The following is a 20,056-nucleotide window of genomic DNA, read 5'->3' as shown; positions in this document are numbered from 1 at the left end:
CAATAAAACAATGCACAACTGACATAAAGGAAATTTACTTTTAATACTTGAGTACTTTTAAAAGCACGTACTTCTGTACTTTTACTTAAGTAAGAATCTGTCTTTACAACTTTTACTTGTAGTGGAGTAATATTTGACCAGTAGTATCTGTACTTTCACTCAAGTAAGGAAGTTGTGTACTTCGTCCACCTCTGATCAATAATAAACAATACCATATCATTTACCATATCATGTTAACAAAAGAAGCACAGATACAACCTAAAAGAAATGATTAAAGGTTTTGTGGTTACAAAACCTGACCAGTGCCCACAGCTGTGAGCTCTCATATCTGGTTGAAATGATTGTTTTACTACATAAAGCCAGAAGAAAACTGAATATAAAGCTCTCAGAACAGCACAAATGAGCTCACAGTCATATGTGGTCTAGTGAAACCTGATTATTCAAGTGTTATCCCAAAGAGATGGAGGATGGAATTGTTCCCTGGACCAATTTAATACAATCTCATATTTCAGTGTCTGCATACTGCCGTATCTGATGCTATATCAAGGATAAATACACTGAGATCTCAAAGCTCAGAGTCACCCAGCTCAGGATAAAATATAGTGTGATCTATTCACACGTGAAGTTTAATTTTGTTTCTAACTGCTCGACTGAATTGAATGCATTCTTCGCCCTTAAATAGGCCTCTTGTGAGAACGTTGACCTTATCCGCCATGTTTGAGGAAGCTTCGTGACATTAAAAAAGCTAAAGTTTTCAGCAACTTGGCAGAGACAAAATGTAGTCTGTCTTTGTCGCTCATTCAGGGACCACACTAACTCATCTTTTCAACTGCCAAGTAAACACGCATAAACACAGATGGTGAGGAATACAAACACGAAGCTCAATGTGCACAACAAATACAGCATACACACAGAGAAAGACTATACAACAACTTCTAGGTGAATCAATGATTCGCAGATGCAAGCAAATATGTCATGGTCCTGCCTTCTTGTTCATGATTTTCTAGTCTTGTGGCAGTATCGTGACAGATCCCTTATGTTTAGTGTGAGAAAGTCATGGTTTGTTTATCATTGACGTGCCATGTGCTTTCTCGTGTCTCGTCATTGGCTCCGCCCCTCTCGTTTCCCGTATTGCTTGCCTGCCTTGTCTCATGTTCCTCACCTGCCCCTCGTTATCTTCCTTTGTTTGTTCCCTATAAGATGCCCTCGTGTTCATTGTCCTGTGCTCCTTTGTTGTGCTTGTATGCGTGTCCGCTTGTGTTATGTTCTCCCTTTGTATTACCTTGCCCCTTGGATGTTCTTTGTTATCAGTCGTGTCTTAGTTAGTTCAGTTAGTAGTGTCAAGTGTTATATTAGTTTAGTCCAGTCCAGTTTATTGTTCCTGTCAAGTCTTGTATTATTTATCTGTCAGTGTTGTTTATTGCCTTGTGGATTTTTCCTTTGTGTTTACTTATTAAATAACTGTTTTTCACTACCGCTGCCTGCATTTGGGTTCTTCGCCTGCACAGCCGTGACAAAATATTTTGATTCATCTCATATTTGTATGATTAATAATATTTACAATTATTACATTGAGGCATTTTTTACATTGAGGATGCATATCTTTTAAGATTTAAACAGAAAAATGTATATTTAAAAAATATATATATTTTTATTAAAAAAAACATCAGGGCAGAAATTAATATTCTAATTCAATATGAAAGACCAAAATTTTACTAATGTGAGTGTGACGAGGGAGGCGGGACGAGAGCCGTGAGGGAACGACGCTAGGCCGGTGGCGCAAGTGATAATGAGTGTCAGCTGTGCGTTACACCGGTCTTGCATCTCTCATGGAGGAGCTATCGCCGGCCACCAGGAGGTGGAGGAGGATCGGGATGTCGTGAGAGATGCGAGACCGGTGTAACGCACAGCTGACACTCATTATCACTCGCGCCACCGGCCTCGTGTCGTTCCCTCACGGCTCTCGTCCTGCCTCCCTCGTCACAGTGAGTAACCCAAATTATATTATATTATATTATATTATATCAGAAAAACATAAATGTCTGAGGCATTTATATTTTATTTTTTTAAGTAAACATCCACAACAATGGGTCCCACAAGTGTTAATTCAGGGGTAGTTCTGTGACTTTAGCCTCTTGATCACAGAAATTTTAAGCATCATTGTACCTAATATGCAATTTTAAAAATGTCAAAAATACTATCTTCATGTATCAATAAATATGGCCATAATTTAATATTATTTAGTCCTAGTCTCCCATTTCTACTAGGGGCTCTGTGCAATTGCATCAGATCCTACCAACGCATGTACAGTTTTTTGGTCATTACTGTAGTCCTCCACGCTTGCCTTTCTTTTCAAAAGAATCAAAGTTGGAATTACTCATTCCAAAAAAGGTAAAAGCAAAAATATTTTTAATCAAAAATACATGGAAACACATTGACACAGCAGCTAACAATCTTGACAATTAACTCAGAGCGGCAATCTTGTTAAAATTCTCTAAGTCAAATAAGCTTAAAAGATCATCCTTTGAATCACGATACTGCTACCCAAACACACAGGCTCAGAAATAGTCAAGCTCATTAACCTGGCTGTACCCTGTGTAAAATCACATAACAAATATTTAAATTGATAAAACTAGCTTGACACTGCCCCAACAAATGCCAGTTTGTTGGATCAGTTGCAACATGTTTAGTGTTTGTCGGCTCTTGGAATGTTTAAACAGTCTGCTAAAGGCTGGTTTACACTGTCCTAACAACAATTTTTGGCAGCATTTTAAACATTCTAAAAATGGATTTTGAATGCTGGAAACATAACTGTTATTCCACACTGTCCCAATCTACACAGTAGGGTAACACACTGATCCAGCAAAAACCAACAACTGCTGGAATTTGCTCTTTCTTGGCATTAGTTGGGAAGACTATAGTCTATCAATGACAAAAATAATACTGAGGTAACAAATAGGGTTGTTCCGATAGACGATACTATCGTGTATCGACGATCCTCAGACCTATCGGCGATAGCTGATTCCCTAGACGATAGTTGGCTGTTTGCCAATATATGTTGCAAATCAATATTACAAACGTGCATTGCGCATTTCTTCATGCAAGAGAGCTTGCAATGCATGCGGCTTAGGCTTTTCCTCGCACCAGAGAGAGTTTATAATGTGCGGGCTTTGAGTTTTCAGTGCACGATAAACATGTGATGCGCGCGGCTCGGGGTTTTCCTCGCAGGAATTTCTATGTGCGTGAGGGTTTAAAACCACCGCACGAGTTGTTCCCATTTGGCAATCAAGTAATAACAGCGCACGCGGGCATCAATGACGCATTTGGATGAATGATATTGACTTATAGCAATACTTTACTTTCTCTTGTTTAAAAGGTTGCGGTGGTAAGTAACAATGTTGCCAACTGCACTGAACTTAAACATAGAATGATAATTGCAGTCACACATGAGCATTTTCTAGACACATAAGCTTCTGTTTTTGTCCACAAATCCATCTTGTCATAGATAAATGCGTAATTGCCCCGCCCCTCGATACTATCGTGTATCGGCGATCCACATGCTGGCGATAGAACGATCTGATTATATTGAATATCGCCCAACACTAGTAACAAAGTATCCACTCGTTGTTTAAAGATAAACGTCAATAAATAAAAACTGAACCGTGAGGTTATGGTTTTAGCAGAGCTAATTCTATTTTTTAACAAATATTTGAGTTCAGTTTTAAGCTTTCAGCAGAATAACATCCACCACTGTGTGGAGCAACATGATGAAACCCAATGAAATGCAACTGAAGAAAAGGTCAAACTCTCTTTGAAGAAAATTCGGATAGATCAAAGAGTTTCTCTCAACGTGGGAAAACATTTTGGCTAACGTTTTTTTCTATTTTCGCTCCTTGCCTTTTCTCAATTTTCTCCATTTCTCTTCGAACTCTATAGGTAATGCATGTGACTGCAATTACCTAATGTTTTGCAATGTTGCATTACAAGGATAGTCATCATTTACTCACTTGTTCCAAACTTTAATGATTTTATGTCTTAAAGACATTACAGTGGACCAAATTTTAGTGACTGACAGCCATTCACTTGCATTTTGTGATAAAATTATAAAATAAAAGTGATTGGTGACTGTGGCTGTTAGTTACTACCATTTTGCCGTCTTTTTGTAATAAGCTTTAGTGTAAAAAAGTTCCTACAGTATGATCATCATCAGCTTTATTAGAACAGCTGATAATCGTAATACAACATATTCAGCATTCACTCCCAAATTGTTGGTGCCAGTTCAAGAGGCCATTTACTGGGAAACGGGAGTCAGAGGATGGAGTTTCCATGGCAACAACACATGTAAAGATGCAGTCGCTTGGCAAAGGTAAATCTATAGCAATTACCTCTGGAAACAATATCTGTCGTGCACTCTTGCTGTAATTGACATGACATAACAAGGTTAGAGTTTACAAAAGACATCAAACTAAAGATAAAGAGAGTAAATCACAACATATCAATTTAGAGGCCTGATCTGGACCTTAAGTAGCACGTCTGTTTGTTTTGTAAGATTTTTAAGAACACACGCCTCTACTACTGCAAAAAACATTTACAGCATGTTTAAAATGTGCAGTAGCGAAGAGTTGTGATTTTGAGACCAGAAGATAAAGTGATTTTTTTCAAAAGTATTCAACAAGTGTTCAAATCTGTCTTTTTATACTGAACCTGAGATAAATGCATTCATTTGATGTCTTTTATAAAATAGCTTCAGATTCGGTTCCTTCTGGCATCAAAATAAATTCGGATGACAAATCTGCCCGTTTATCAATTACAATCTACACCTAACTGCTTTGCTCACACACTTAACAACCCTGATAAAACCACTACAGGGCAAAAAGAATCACATTTAGAAGGGGACGTCTGTCTGCTCTGATCGTAATTGCAAATCACATTATCATGCCACATTACCAGCCACCGAGCACTGGCCACCTTTAAGTCTGCCTTTCGTCCCTCGGGGAATTTCTTAATTAAAATGCTAATCTGTCAGCTTTGGCAAGCAACTCATTTATCATTTATCCTACACGACAAAACCGACACAAGAGGGTTTTTCATTAAAGACACAAATGCATTAAATGAATGTTACTCTGTGGTTGACCCTGCAAGAGTAACGCATCACATTCACAGCATTACAGGAACATTTAAAAAAATGTATGGAATGATGTACAGTCAGCATATTAAATTGACTGCCAAATTAACCCTATTAGTGACTGTCTGACACTACATTATCAAATACAGTATATAAATAAATGGACATTTACGCATTTAGACGCTTTTATCCAAAGCTACATACAGTGCATTCAAGATATTGATTTCCTGCTTTCCTGTGGCTCAGTGGTTAGAGCATGACACTAGCAATGCCAAGGTCATGGGTTTAATCCCAGGGGATTGCACATAGTCAGAAATAAATGTATAATACAATCCAATGTAAATCGCTTTGGATAAAAGCGTCTGCCAAATGCATAAATGTAATGATTATTTTTGTATCTTGTGTTCCCTGGGAATCGAACCCACAACCTTTTGCACTGCTGCAATGCTCTACCATTGAGCCACAGGAACACAGACATGAAATATTGATTACAGCTGAAGTTATTTTATGAGCCCTCTTGTACAGCCTATGGAGAGACATAACAGGACTGCAAATATGTCCACTATTCACTATTATTATATAAGGTACTATTTAAAAAAAATTGACTGTATTGCACAAACCTATGTTTTGCTATTTATTTTGACTGATTCTGGCATTTTTGAAACAAGTATTGAATTTTTTTTTAACAGTTTGTCCCATGTTTATTTTATGCAAATAAAAAGCAATACTTTTATTTAGTAGTTCACAGAAAGAAACAAAAATCTAATCTATAATTAGTAAATTCAGAAAAACTGAAAATAAATTTGAAGTGGTGAATTTTAAGGTGCCAGAGATGTATGTATAGTGTACAATATACTATATACAATAGACCACTTCGTGAGATGTAATCACTGGTCCAGCAGCACTTCCGGTTTCAGTTTTTATTTTATTTTTTAAATCTTTCATATATAAACCAATCTTAAAGATATTTGCTTTTTGATTTGGTTAGAAATGATGAAATTGTTTTTTAATTATGTTTTGCATTCCAATTAATATCAATCAAACTGCAGCTGGGTAAAAAAAACCCTAACACAATAAAAACATTATTTCTGAAAAGATTTAAAAACGGAGTTATCTGTTTTTGCAAATAAACTCTTCAAATGTGTTTTTGCTTGTATTCTATTCAAAGATTTGTGTAGTGTTAAAAAACTGAAACAACGTTTTTCTGGACCAGCATTGTTTACGTCTTACGAAGAGGTCTCTAGACTCCAAGAAACAGAGCCGATGTCTAACTTCAGCTGTATTGCGGTCCTCTTTGACCTGCAAACCAACAACTATCATAATCCATTTTTCTGTCAATACAGCATGCTCAATCCCGTTTTACGGTTTAATTTTAGGACCGAAAATCCGATAGAAAATTAAATGAGGTTCTCCTGAATTTAATGCAGCAATCACGTGAAAGAGATGAGTGATGTTTACATGACACAAGCACACGTTTCATGCTCTTTAATCTCATAAAAGCATTTGCTTTCCCCAATACACTGCAGCATTAGCCTGCTTTCAACTATTGGGCCAGGGCGAGCCGGGCCTTTCGTCGAGCCGGGCCGAGCCAGTAGCCTCGGGCTTCTAGCTGTGAGGCCAAAATCAAGTTGCGTCACTTGTTAGACATATCTACAAATAAATCATTTGAAATAAGGTTTCAGAGTACCTTTTCTTTGTGACCTACACTCAGTTGTTTATTCAAATTGCTGTAACATTAGACAATATTCATATTAGCTAATGAATGATAAATCACTGTCAGACACAAATATAGTTAGTTATCATTATATAACTAACTATAACATTATCGTTATAGTTATAATGTGAACGGCCCTTATCAGACAATCATTACAGAATATGTGACCATTAAGAATGAAATGATTAAATCTTTAAATAACCCCCACCCATTGTCATAATTTTCACTATTTATAACGGCCTACTAGCCTCTAAGATAATAGCAAAGTATTTATTTTTTGCATATTAAGTTTACATCAAGGCTTGCAATTGTCTATTTAGAGTTTAATATGCATTTATTTGTTCGTCTCTATAAAGTAAAACACGCTTCTTGCCGCTGCCACGGTTCCTCTGACTCAGATAATCTCCGCCTTTCACCTTAACCACTCCTCAAGCCCCAGCTGGCTCGCTTTGGCCCAAGGTTTTCGTCGGGCATAGTGGACACACTATTGAAAAGCAATTACAGAGAGATCAGTGAAACGGCATGTTCTCCTGTTAACCCCAATGACAGTTGTTTCCCTAGTAGAGGAACAGAGCAGCATTATATTAAGTTGCACGAAGCCAGTCAAGATAGAGACTCTGCCACAGCTCAACGGAGGAAGAACAGGCCAATTACGTTTGTTTACATCAGCTAAGAGGACACAGCATTACAGAGTTCAGACCCAGAGTATTTATTCTGGTTTAATATTAAAGCATCATGGAGATGTATTATTCAGCCTTTCCTTAGATCTTTGTGTGCTTTTAACTTTACTTGTGCGGTTCGCTAAAAGCAATGTTTGCAATTGTGGTTGGGATTAATTGTCAAGAATTCACAGCTGTTTTTGACATTGACATTGTTTCCTTTAGTTGAATCGTGTTCACACATACAGTGATCTACAATTTACAAAGGGTCCAGAGGTCACTTTTCTCAATAAAAGTTTGTCCATGTGTGCTATTGCTTCTCTAAGCAATCAGACTTGGCCGACAATGAAAGCGGATCAAAAAATCCCACAGACTAAAGGCCAATTTATGGTTCTGCGTAGGACCTACGTACGTAGACGACGCCGTCGTGAACATTTATGGTTCTGCGTTGAGACTATGCGTCGTACTGCAATTACACCGCCGAAACGCTAGTTGGCTCTTTGTGTTTTCACGGGTTTGCTCTTCTTCGCCGATGTTTTGTGTGTATGCTAGTTTATGCAAACGTCAATGGAGGCTGATCGCATCTTAATGGAGTTGGAGCTGATCGAAACAGAAAAATGTGTAATCCGTTATATTATTAACCTTACTTTCATGTTAGAAGTTAAACAGATGTTATATTAAACTTAGTCATGTCCACATTTTGGATTTTTATGTGTGTTCATTTAGATATTGTTGAAAAAAAGTATACTTTTCAAAGGGGTGTACTCCGCAGAGCACATACATAGATGTCAAAATTGTGTATTGAAATGATACCCTGATAGAATATCATATTTTGTCATGGACAACTCACCCTATTAATTGTTTAGTTAAAAATGAAACGAAATGCAACCAAGATCTGGAAGTGTCACAATTTTGTTCTTTATTTGCAAAAGAGACAAAGAACAGAATATTTAAAAGTGCAAACGATGTATAGATGAGTATACAATGCAATATAAAACTTTCAAAAAACTAGTAACAATAAAAGGTAAAACAAAAAATAAAACTATAAAGCCAATAAAGTGCAAAAGATCGTGCACAGTGTTTATAAAGTGCGAAGTTCTTCATGTCTTTTGCTGACACTCTTCCAAAACGACGTTAGAGGAAATCTCTCTACAAGAATTCGCCGCCATCTGACAGTCTTTATAGTCCGCCGAAGAGGAGTCATACAGATGCGTGCATTTCCGAACCTCTTCAATCAGACGCTCTGTCATGAACGTGGGTGGTGAGGGGTAAGGGGTTAACAAGACTGACTTTAATTATAACTAAAAAATACAAAACAAAGACCCACATGGGGGAACATAACAAAACATAGCAACAAGGACAGGGACTAACTAGACTAGAAATAATAACAACACTTGACATAACCACAATAAACTAAACTAACTACAAAACAGTAACTCACCCACATGACACAAACANAGATCGTGCACAGTGTTTATAAAGTGCGAAGTTCTTCATGTCTTTTGCTGACACTCTTCCAAAACGACGTTAGAGGAAATCTCTCTACAAGAATTCACCGCCATCTGACAGTCTTTATAGTCCGCCGAAGAGGAGTCATACAGATGCGTGCATTTCCGAACCTCTTCAATCAGACGCTCAGTACTTGGTCAATGTCGATGCTCGCCATGTTGTTCTTTTGTGGACTCTGAACTTGCCGGAAGTAGACGCCAGAAATGTGTAGAAGGAAGTACGATGCTGCCAAACCGACCAATCACAGCGCTTGCGGTCCGCGTTGAGTTGACGCGTTGTTACGTTTTTGGAGAGGTGCGCGTCAGGCTACGGCGTAGGGTACGCACAGGGCACGTGGCTCTGCGTAAGCTACGCCGTAGGTTACGGCGTACGTCCTACGCAGAAGTAAAAATCGCCCATAACACTGGAGGGGCCAAGAGTACATAAGAGTACAACAAGCCAAGAGTACATAAGAGTACAACAAGCCAAGAGTACATAAACATAAAAAAGAAAATTGACTTAGTTTGACCTCTCTGTCAAAATATAAGTTAGACTTGTCTTTGCAAATCCATCATAAACACACAAAAAAACATGTTGATAAACAACTTTCCCCAACATTCTGAAAAATGTGTATGCAAAAGTGTCCCTTTCTAACACCACACATCTGTGTCTGCGTCAGCATGCCTTTCCTGGCTGCTTTCCAAACCCGGAATGCCAAAGTTCTTTAGCAAGAGCAGGACACTCACCAGGAAATGTCAGTGTCAACAGCAAGCCTCCACAATTAGATGTGGAATTCCTGCCTTCCACTTCTGCACCCCATGAGTGCTGTTGTTAAGCTAAGATCCGCTAGAGCTCTAAAACAACTCTGCCTGATGTTTTTGTAACGTGGAAATACAGTATAACTCATTCTGTTCCATTGTCAGTCTGTTTCTCATTTTAATGCCATTGCTAAAAATATACCTAAATGTATATTTAGAGTTGATAATTTTTACAATGTTAAAATATTTTCTTGGTTTAATATGCAGAGATTGCTGTTAAAGCGGCAGTCCGTAGGATTGGCCTCTTTGTCGCCATCTCAGTTTGTAATTGCTACTGCAGGTGATGTGCGGAGATATTTCTTTGCGTGAGTTGTGATTCGGCACTGCTCAACTGCGCGGATGAGTCTGATGTTTTGAGTCGTGGCCTGTGACAGTGCACCGGTGAGAATCTTCACTGTACACCAGTAGCACATAATAAACACAGATAACATGGCAGATGATATAACACGAAACAAATAAGAACATAAACAGACACAAATAGCGTAAATGGAGGCTGTGTTGAAGTGTTTTGATATTATTTCGGGTGCTGGGTCATTTTTTTATTTCTCATGGAAACTCTCATAACGCGAACCGGACAGAAGATCCCGAACGCGGGTCTCAAATGCTGACAGGCACGGTCATAAATCATTATACACCATACAACTATATGCAAAGCCTTGCCATCATATCGAGTAACATACACACCGAGCAGTGAGCAGCCATTGGGGAGACCTCACCTCAGCCATGGTTTTGCAGGTGGAGGAGAGTGCTAATCATTCACTCCCCCCACCTACAATCCCTGCTGGTACTGAGGCTTGAACCGGTCCAAGTCCAAGTCCAAGTCTCTAACCATTATGCCACGACAAATGTCAAGAAGAGGATGTTTGAAAACATGTTTGATGTTACTAGCAGCGCAGAAATGAAATTACATATTTACCATTTCTGTATTTTTGTTTGTTACTGACATACAGTACAGCAATAAGTCCAAAAAGTAAGATGTCATTTCTGCTGGTTAGGTGTATGACATTAGAAGAGTTGTCTCTTCTATACGTCAAGCACAGCCCCCGAGGCATCCTGACAGCAGACACAAATACACTTTGCTATCTTGTGTTCTTGAATCCCCGAGCACATAAAAATGAGTTGTCACTGCTGTTTACCACCTCTGCCAAAGTGTCGCCTCCCAGAGCACCTTACAAACAGTAATTTAATTTATTGGATTCAGCTTCCTTATTAAAAAGAGCCAAGAAACCACATTGCATTTATTCTTTACCATGCATTATATGCCTCGGTTGGAATGAATAGAACTTTGATTTTCACAGGTGAAAAACATCCACATATTCAACAAGTGTAACGTGACACAAAACTGGATAAAATTATATATAAAGTACGTGCTGGTGCAATGCTGCATATCACATACAGTGGACATAGAAAAGAATCACCCCCCTTCAAAATAATCACATTTTGTTGCTTTGCAGCTTGAAATGAAGATGGACACAGTGCAACTTATGACATCAAGCTAAAGATATAACACCAACATGTTATAAAAAAAATCACTGAGTTGGAAAAAGGATCACCCCCTCCTACAAATGACTTGTAAACTCAATCAGGTGTAGCTCATCATCTTACTAAATGGCACACAAAGCCATTTGACTTTCAACTGTGATCAGCTGTGGTCATTTAGATTTTGATGGGCTTTTCCTAGAGCATTTCAGTCCTTTTAGTGCAACTGAAGCAAACAATCAACTATGGGTGGCAAGGCCCTGTCCAAAGATCTCTAGAGCCCTGCTCTGATTTCATTATCCCGCTTCGGGTGAATTTCTGACCAATCCCGCCTGCTCCCGCAACGTGTGTTTCACTCCAGCACGCAATTTGTGCGTTCGCTCCTGCCCGCACCCGCAAACAATTTAGCTTAAAGAATTTAAACAATGTTGAGGTATGCTAATGTTCATAATAACAGACACAGAACATTTGCGCTCAATTAATCGCTCATCTTATGGTTGATAAATATGTTCATGTGAAGGTAAAGCACCACACGCCCGACAAATAACTTGACGACATGTGACAAATGAAATTTTTTATTAAACCAATAAAACTTTTCACTTTTGAAAGGCTACAAGACATAACACCGGAACTCTTAGCCTCGAATGTCTTTACAGCAAAGCTCAACGCATTTCTCTGTAGTATCTTGCTTAACACATTCGGGGAGAAGTACTTTTAAAATTACTTTAAATTATCTTTGAAGCTGATCTTACTTTGACCACAGATAATAGAGCAGGTATGTCGCCTCAACCCAGAGGTGCCAGATTTGTGTCCGTTGTAAATCAATACTTTTGCACATTTCTTGCAACTTACAAAGTCTAATTCTTTACCACTTTTGTGTCACGATGCGGGGGTGAGAGACACGGATAAACAGACAGAGGACCCAAGTGCAGACAGGGTAAGGGGTAAACTAGACTTTTAATAATAATAACAAAATACAAAACAAAGACCCACGTGGGAGTAACATAACAAAACAGGGGAACCAGAACAAGACTAACTAAACTAACAGAACTAGACTAATAACGCAACACAATGAATTAAACTTACTAACACGACAAGACCTCAACCACAACACAGTGCAATGACCCGACACAAGACAGAGAACACAGGGGCATTAAATAAAGGGACAAATCAAAGGGGAACAGGTTTGGGGCATGAACTAATAAACAACCAATAACGAGAGATACAAAAGGGCGGGAACACAGACAAGGACCGGAGAGAGTATCGAAGGCCGAAAGGGTCAAAAATGACTCTCTACACAATAACAAGGGATCCTGTCGTGATTCTGCCACAAGATCAAGAAAGACATGACAAGATGAGGCAGAATCATGACATTTTGTTTGTAACAATGGAGAAATTTGTCCAAATGTCGGACTTGCCTTGCTTTTATTTTGAGCTGTAAAATCCCGCTATAATCTTCTTCTCTACTTCATTTACTGACTCCATCCTTGCTGGTGGCTATAAATCGTGGGACCCGCACTATTTGTTTTGCCCGCCCAGTCCTGCCCGCGGATGCGGGATCCCAATCACAATGCAGTCCTCTAATCTCCGGGATAAACTTGTGGACAGATACAAGTCAGTGGTCATTTTGTGCATGTGACAACAATATCACAAATTCTCCACAAATAGATAGATAGATAGATAGATAGATAGATAGATAGATAGATAGATAGATAGATAGATAGATAGATAGATAGATAGATAGATAGATAATTTATTTGTCCTCAAGGAGGAAATTCATTTTCAATCTGGCTTGTATGGGAGGGTTGCAAGAAAATGTCACTCCTCAAGAAAGGCCTTATGCAGTCATGACTGAGCTTTGCCAAAACGCACCTTGAAGATTCTGAGGCCACATGGAAAAAGGTGTTATGGTCAGATGAGACTAAATTGAATTATTTGGCCTCAACACTAAACTATGAGTGCTTTTCCACCATCGCGCCGAACTGTTCTAAGCACAGTAGGAAACGGTTACATTTATGTTTCCAAGTGAGCCTGGTTCGACACGGCACGATTACAAACTGTTCTCGGCTTGGAATTTTCGGCACGGTTGTCTAACCAATCCAATACAGCTCACCATCCAAAAAAAAACACCATTCCTACCGTAAAGCATGGATGTGATAATATCCTGTTATGGGGGTGTTTCTCTGCATCAGGGACTGGAGCACTGGTCAGGATAGAAGGTAAAATGGGTGGAGCAAAATACCGTCAAATTCTTGAGGAAAATCTACTGCCCTCTAGTGTTGTCAAAAGTACCGGTACTTCTGGTCCAAGTCGGTACCTAAAAATAAAAAAGTTGTCGGTACCTCATTTTCATAAGACCCGGTACCACTGACGTACCGGGTCAACCGGGTACTGATGCTCTGTCTGACAGGTTGTCAGTCGGAAACTTTTCATAGACGCAACAAGACGTGATGAGCGGATAAGCGCGGCGCCGATCCACAAGAGATGCGCACAGAAATACTTCAGATTAAAGTCATATCACGAAGAAAACTAACAGAGTTTTGTTGTGAAAGGAGGAAACATCTGGATTTAAGTTAACAAGTTCAAGCGGTAAGTTTCAAATTCTGTTCGCGTTTGCATTATGAATGTTGTATCATATGTTAAATTAAAGGTTACGTTAAAATAAACGTCCCTGTTTTCGTGTTAATTTGTTAGCGCCAATGCTAATCCAGTCAAGTGTCCTTATTAACCATTTAATGCTTTTATAACTGTAATGGGGTAAAATAAATGGGAGGGCGGGATGGGCTTTACAGTACCTATTTTATTTAGGCCTATCTGAAATCTATGTGCTAGAAAACTAGCATACTAACTGTATGACTAGCAATGTGTATGTCTTGGATAGATAACTATTAGGTTTAAAAAGCCACATTTAAACTAAAGAAAAATATATCTGTTGCATTTATTTATTTGAATATATACAGTTACCTTAATGTAAGTAATCTTGTGTAAATGCAGTATAAAAACTGAGGTTTGTTTTAATATTGCATATGCATGTTTGTTCAGTCAGTTGACTTACTGAAGTTTATTCTATTTGTCTTATACAGCAGCAGACTGAGGAGGATGTTCATCAGCATGAAAGACCCCAGTGAGCACACAACCATTTCGGGAACAATTCACTTGTATACTTCATGTATACAAAATGGCATTGCTTTCTATACATTTATATTAATNACTTGCTCCCCGGGCGCTGTAGTGATAGCTGCCCACTGCTCCGGGGGTACGTGTGTTCACTACTCTCTGGATGGGTTAAATGCAGAGGTCACATTTCGTTGCCTTGTACTTGTACATGTGCAATGACAATAAATTGAATCCAAAATCCAAATCCAAAATATGCATGTTTGTTCAGTCAGTTGACTTACTGAAGTTTATTCTATTTGTCTTATACAGCAGCAGACTGAGGAGGATGTTCATCAGCATCAGCAGTGAGCACGCAACCATTTCGGGAACAATTCACTTGTATACTTCATGTATACAAAATGGCATTGCTTTCTATACATTTATATTAATAATGAGCTTTATTAATAAAATTGTGTTTCAATTAGCATGTACTGGTGTTTTGCTTTGGTACCGAAATTGGTACCGAGAACCGTGGAATTTTACTGGTATTGGTACCGACTACTGAAATTTTGGTACCGTGACAACACTACTGCCCTCTGCCAGAAAATTGTCTATGGGAAGAAGGTTTATCTTCCAACATGACTAGGGTTGGGAATCGTTTCAATTTTATCGATTCCGATTTCAATCCTGATTCTGCTTATCGATTTCGATTCTTATCGATTCCCAGTTTCGATTCCACAGTTGAAGTAAAACATTTAGATATCAACCTGTATGGTCCTTTAGCCTGCTTATTGACTTGTTGGTTTGCAATATATATATATATATATATATGAGCACTGTTTTGTGTATATTTAAACATAGAAACACACCTTTTCTGATTTATTACAATTTGTATTATCATAGTTGAACTACATCATGGTTAAACTGCAGTTACTATAATGCAACTATGGTTAATTTGTGATTCCTGTGCTTTAATACAAATTCTATAGCTAAACTATGCTTACTATAGTAAAAAATATCGATAATTTTCATAAGGGCTTTTATTGACATATCAGCAGATCATGCAACGCATGTACTTTTCTGAAAATATGCACACAGGAATTGATAAGAGGAATTCAAATTTTAATCTCAAGTATCCGATTCCTATTCCTTTCGATTCCGATCCGATTCCTAGCCTTTCGATTCCGATTCTAAATTGGAATTTATTTTCGATTCCCAACCCTAAACATGACAACGACCCAAAGCACACAGCAAAACTGACCACAAAGTGGTTAAAGGAGAAACAGGTGAATGTCCTTGCATGGCCTAGTCAAAGCCCAGACTTGAACCCCATTGAAAATCTGTGGCATGACTTGAAGACCGCAGTCCACAAAAGGTCACCATCAAATTTAACTGAACTTGAGCAGTTCTGCAAAGAAGAGTGCAAATATTGCAGTCTAGATGTGCAAAGTTAGTAGAGATACTGTATATCCCAACAGACTAAAGGCTGTAATTAAAGCAAAAGGTGGTTCAACAAAATACTGACACAAGGGGGTGAGCCTTTTTTCCAACTCAGTGATTCTAGTTTTTTATTGATTTTTATCTTTTTCTGACATGTTGGTGTTATGTCTTTCTCTTGGATGTTATAAGTTGCACTGAGTAAATACAGCTGGATAAAACAAAAACTGTGTCCATCTTCATTTCAAGCTGCAAAGCAACACAATGTGATTTTTGAAGGGGGGGGGTGTTTTCTATATCCACTGTATGTATTTTTGTGAAGCACAACTGTGTGTCATTGCAGGAATTGCATTGCTTGTTTTGACCTCTCTGATCAATGATGCTTGTAAGGAAAGTAGCAGGTGTTAAAGCGGCCGTGCAATGGTGTTTCATGCATTCTGAGTTATTTACGATGTTAAACGTGTTGTCATCTCATGCTTGACATGGTCAACTTGTCAAAAAACGAGTTGGACGTATGGCGTAGTATTTCTGTGCTCGATACACTCCCCCAGCATTCGAACAGGTTTCGGAAAGTTTTTTTCGAACATGAAAATCCGTTTCGTAACAATTTTTCTTAGTCCCTTATTGGACAATTCTCCCGGAAAAGCACGCGGCACGCTTCAACCAAGGACAGCGGGAGAAGGATCATGAGCACAGGTCACTTTCACTTGCGTGCAGGAGAGAGTGAGAGCACTACGTTCGCGAAGTTCAGCTGTATTTGTTTGTTCACTGCATTTGGGTGATGAATGTTATATAAACGGTGGATATAACACTGGATTTGGAGATCGTTTGAATCTGATAGATGGAACCACGGTCCCAGCGATAAAAGATGAAACTGATGTCACTTCCACACGCGTCGTATGTTTTTGTAAATAACCGTACAGCTGTATCTGTCTTTTATAAATGTGATCAAACTAAAGACTCTACAGATATTTTAAGGGTGCGATACTATTCTGTAAGTACTCAAGATTAAAATGAGATATGCAGAAACTGTCTGAGATACGGCCGCTTTAAAGTAGGAGATAAGAAAATGTCCACAGTCTCTAGGAGATAATAAATACATAATTGGAGGCTTGCTTCATGCTATTATGGATGAAATACAGAAATACTGCATGCATTGCACACATGTAGAGTTACAAGATTCCAAGGTGAAATCTGTTCAGCAAGGACTCTTGTCGAACCTTGGCAGGAAATCAAAGCTCTTGTGTTGATAAATGGATTTATAGCTGTGGATTGGGTGACACCAGGTCATTGGGCAATCATGTGTGCTCTTGTTATATAATGGTGACTGATTACACCCATTCACTTTTTGGATTTTAAAACACTGCAGTATTATAACAGCATTTCTGATTATGTAGTTTTTTATAACAGGTTTGAATAATCAGTTGTAATGTCTACATGGGCATTGAGTTAAAGACATGGACTATTAATCTGCTAACCTCTTTGTCCACAATTAAAGCTCGGCCAGATAAAGACCTTTTATTCACTTATAAATAACAATATAAAACATCAGACTAAATATTATCTGTGTGAGCAAGACATCTTGACTCTGTTTTCTGGATGTTTTTTTTCCAGGAATGCTGCTCTTACACAGGTAATATTTCATTCAGCGTATTATTCCCTCTCAGCTGTGAATAAATTCTCCAAACCTGTATATCATGATGCACAGACACTGTGTGAACAAGTCCGTTTACATGACAGGGCCAGGATTGAATTTCCTGTCAAGTCAAAACCGTAGGGACATTATATGTTTTCTACAGTGGAAATAGGTCACACAACGCATGATGCAGAAACACATAGTATATTTAAAATCAGGACTGTATCATTGTAGTACAAATCTCTCTCTAAGAAAAATCACCTTTACAGGCAAGCAGGGGCTATAACTTCATAACTTCTCCTACCATTACTTTAGGGGGGCACCCCGCCCCTCCAACGGCACCTCCCGCCCACCTTGAAGGTCAAGTTAATTGAATTTTTTATGTAGCGTTAGATCACAAGAGAAGTAATTTAAGGTTACCTTTCCTATATAACATGTCTATACCTTGTTCTCGTACTAAACAAACTAAATAGCATTCATTTCTGTTTCTACGTGGTCGCGCCTTTACAATTCTCCTCTGCTCTCTGTATTCTATGTCTATACTCTCTGTCCAGTTCTAGTATGAAAGCCGTAAACCTAGGGGAACACTGAACTTGGTTCTCCACCGGGGCTTATGCATGCTGTTCATCTTACTGGGATGGTTGAAATACCAAAGTGTCTGAACTCTGCTTAACTCTAGAATAATAAACATGCTCTGTACATTTTTTTAGAAAGCTTTAACCTTGGTTTATAAGAGCACTGCAATGCCAAGGATATAGTACAGTATGAATTCCTAACCCAGGCTGTAGTGTAAACAGTGTGACAGACCACTTCAAATCCCACTTAGTAGTCTTGTCTAGTAAGTCTTGACCTGTTGCATCAAACAAGTCTATTTAACAGATACAGTTGAATGATTCAGTTACATGATACAGGCTACACATGACTGCAGAAGCCAATATAATTTCAGCTACGAAACAAACTCAATTAACACAAATAAACAAAACCACTTATACTAAAACACGCCTACTTCTCTATACTCAAATAGAAATAACAGGGACGCACACGATGCTAGATGCGTCCGTGCACTAGCCGTGCATCATTTAAGTTACTACAGAAACACACTTAGCCTAACGGTCTCCACATCCGCCGTTATGAATATGATATAATCATTCCACGGAAGTGGAAGAAAGCGCTCAGGTAACATCGCGAGCAAATTAATTTAAACTCTGACAAAACTAACCACAGTCTATCGTATAAAACACACACCTTTTATAAAAGCAACGATAAAATAAGACGCAATAGCTTTAGAAATCGACGAGTCGGGTCAATCGTGCGTCTAATATTACTCAATGGCGATTATAATAACTATGAAATTTGTAGGCTATTAACCGCCTTAGAGCTAACGTACGGTGATAGAAAGTTTTTTTTGAAAGTGCGTTAAATGTGCTGAGATTATGTGAAGGTTTTATGCATTATTTCGATAACACTAACCTGAGATGCCTCCGCCAATCACAATCACGTCGTGTGTGCTTGCGGTCATGGTGCTGTTGCTCTCCCTCTCTCTTTCCGTCTCTCCGTGTGGCGCTCAGAAGAGCCGCTCCGCATCTGTGTTAAGAGCAGCACTTTCAGCCCCGCCCCCCGACTCATGTCATTGGGAATGACACATCTGAAGAGCACTGGGGTAAATACACCGAAGCTTCTCTCTATAGGCTCCTGTTACAACATTGTGCAAATAAGACAGTACAGTATATGCGACATATGAAATAGTTGTAATGTGTATATATTTCGTATATACATATATTAATGCAGAAAAACAATAATATAATATAAAGTGTAAATAAGGGTAGGCTATTGTATCAGTATTGTGTCAGTGATAGGCCTGTGTAATAGGCCTAATTTTATTTAGGGTATGTTTCATTAAAGAAATATTATATAATAATTATAAAAAGTAAATGCAACATTCTGTCTCCCGAAAACGCTTGATAACCGTTTTATTTTATTTACTTTTTTTGTGCAGTTTCTTACATCCACTTATTCAATCAAAAGTGGAATGCATTTTCGTAAAGTCTTGTGCTTTTTCTAATATAAAATAAATGGCATTTAGTGTATTGTTACCTAATGCTCACACATCAGTATCCAAGTAGTTTATATTTTAGTGGCCACTGTATCTGAATTTGCTGCCATCTAGTGGACAGAATTGGTATGTGCTTTCTATATGTTACACTGAGACTAATAGCATATTTCACCCATTGTCCAACGACCCTGGTGGGAAAAAACTGGTTTGTAGAAAAGCTGGATTTCATTCTTTATCTCAAAGCCCCCTTGAAATGTGTGCATAGATAAACTGTCCAACAAGCAAACACTCCCATTCAGATGATAACACAAAGGGTCAATGATACTGGTAAAGGCCGTTTTAAAAGGAATAAAATTCAGTCATTCTAATTTCTTGATTGCAAGATTGCCAACAAGCAAAACAACCACAAAAAGTATATCACGTACGCATTTAACTTTGTTCTTTCAAGACAATTTATATTGTATAAGGGCATACCACTAATCCAAATCCACTGTTGATCTCATTTAGATAAGTTACCAAGACTGAAAGCAAGCACGTCTCTGTAGCCTCCT

The 20,056-nt window shown here is 38.4% G+C and overlaps 1 protein-coding gene across 1 annotated transcript in view; it reads right to left on the bottom strand.

Annotated features, from left to right (window-relative positions):
• mao (monoamine oxidase) overlaps window positions 1-19,046 on the bottom strand; it is a 45,201-nt gene extending 26,155 nt beyond the window's left edge. Inside the window, exon 1 of the mRNA XM_057336520.1 lies at window positions 18,923-19,046. Within this exon, the coding sequence (XP_057192503.1) occupies window positions 18,923-18,971 (49 nt within the window). The 5' untranslated portion in view covers window positions 18,972-19,046. The remainder of the gene's footprint in view (window positions 1-18,922) is intronic.
• Between the last annotated feature and the right edge of the window lie 1,010 nt (window positions 19,047-20,056).

This window comes from Triplophysa rosa, linkage group LG6 (assembly GCF_024868665.1).
Source record: "Triplophysa rosa linkage group LG6, Trosa_1v2, whole genome shotgun sequence".
Classification (NCBI taxonomy): Eukaryota; Metazoa; Chordata; class Actinopteri; order Cypriniformes; family Nemacheilidae; genus Triplophysa; species Triplophysa rosa.
Note: the sequence above shows the minus strand (reverse complement) of the source record. Positions and strands in the feature narration are given on the sequence as shown.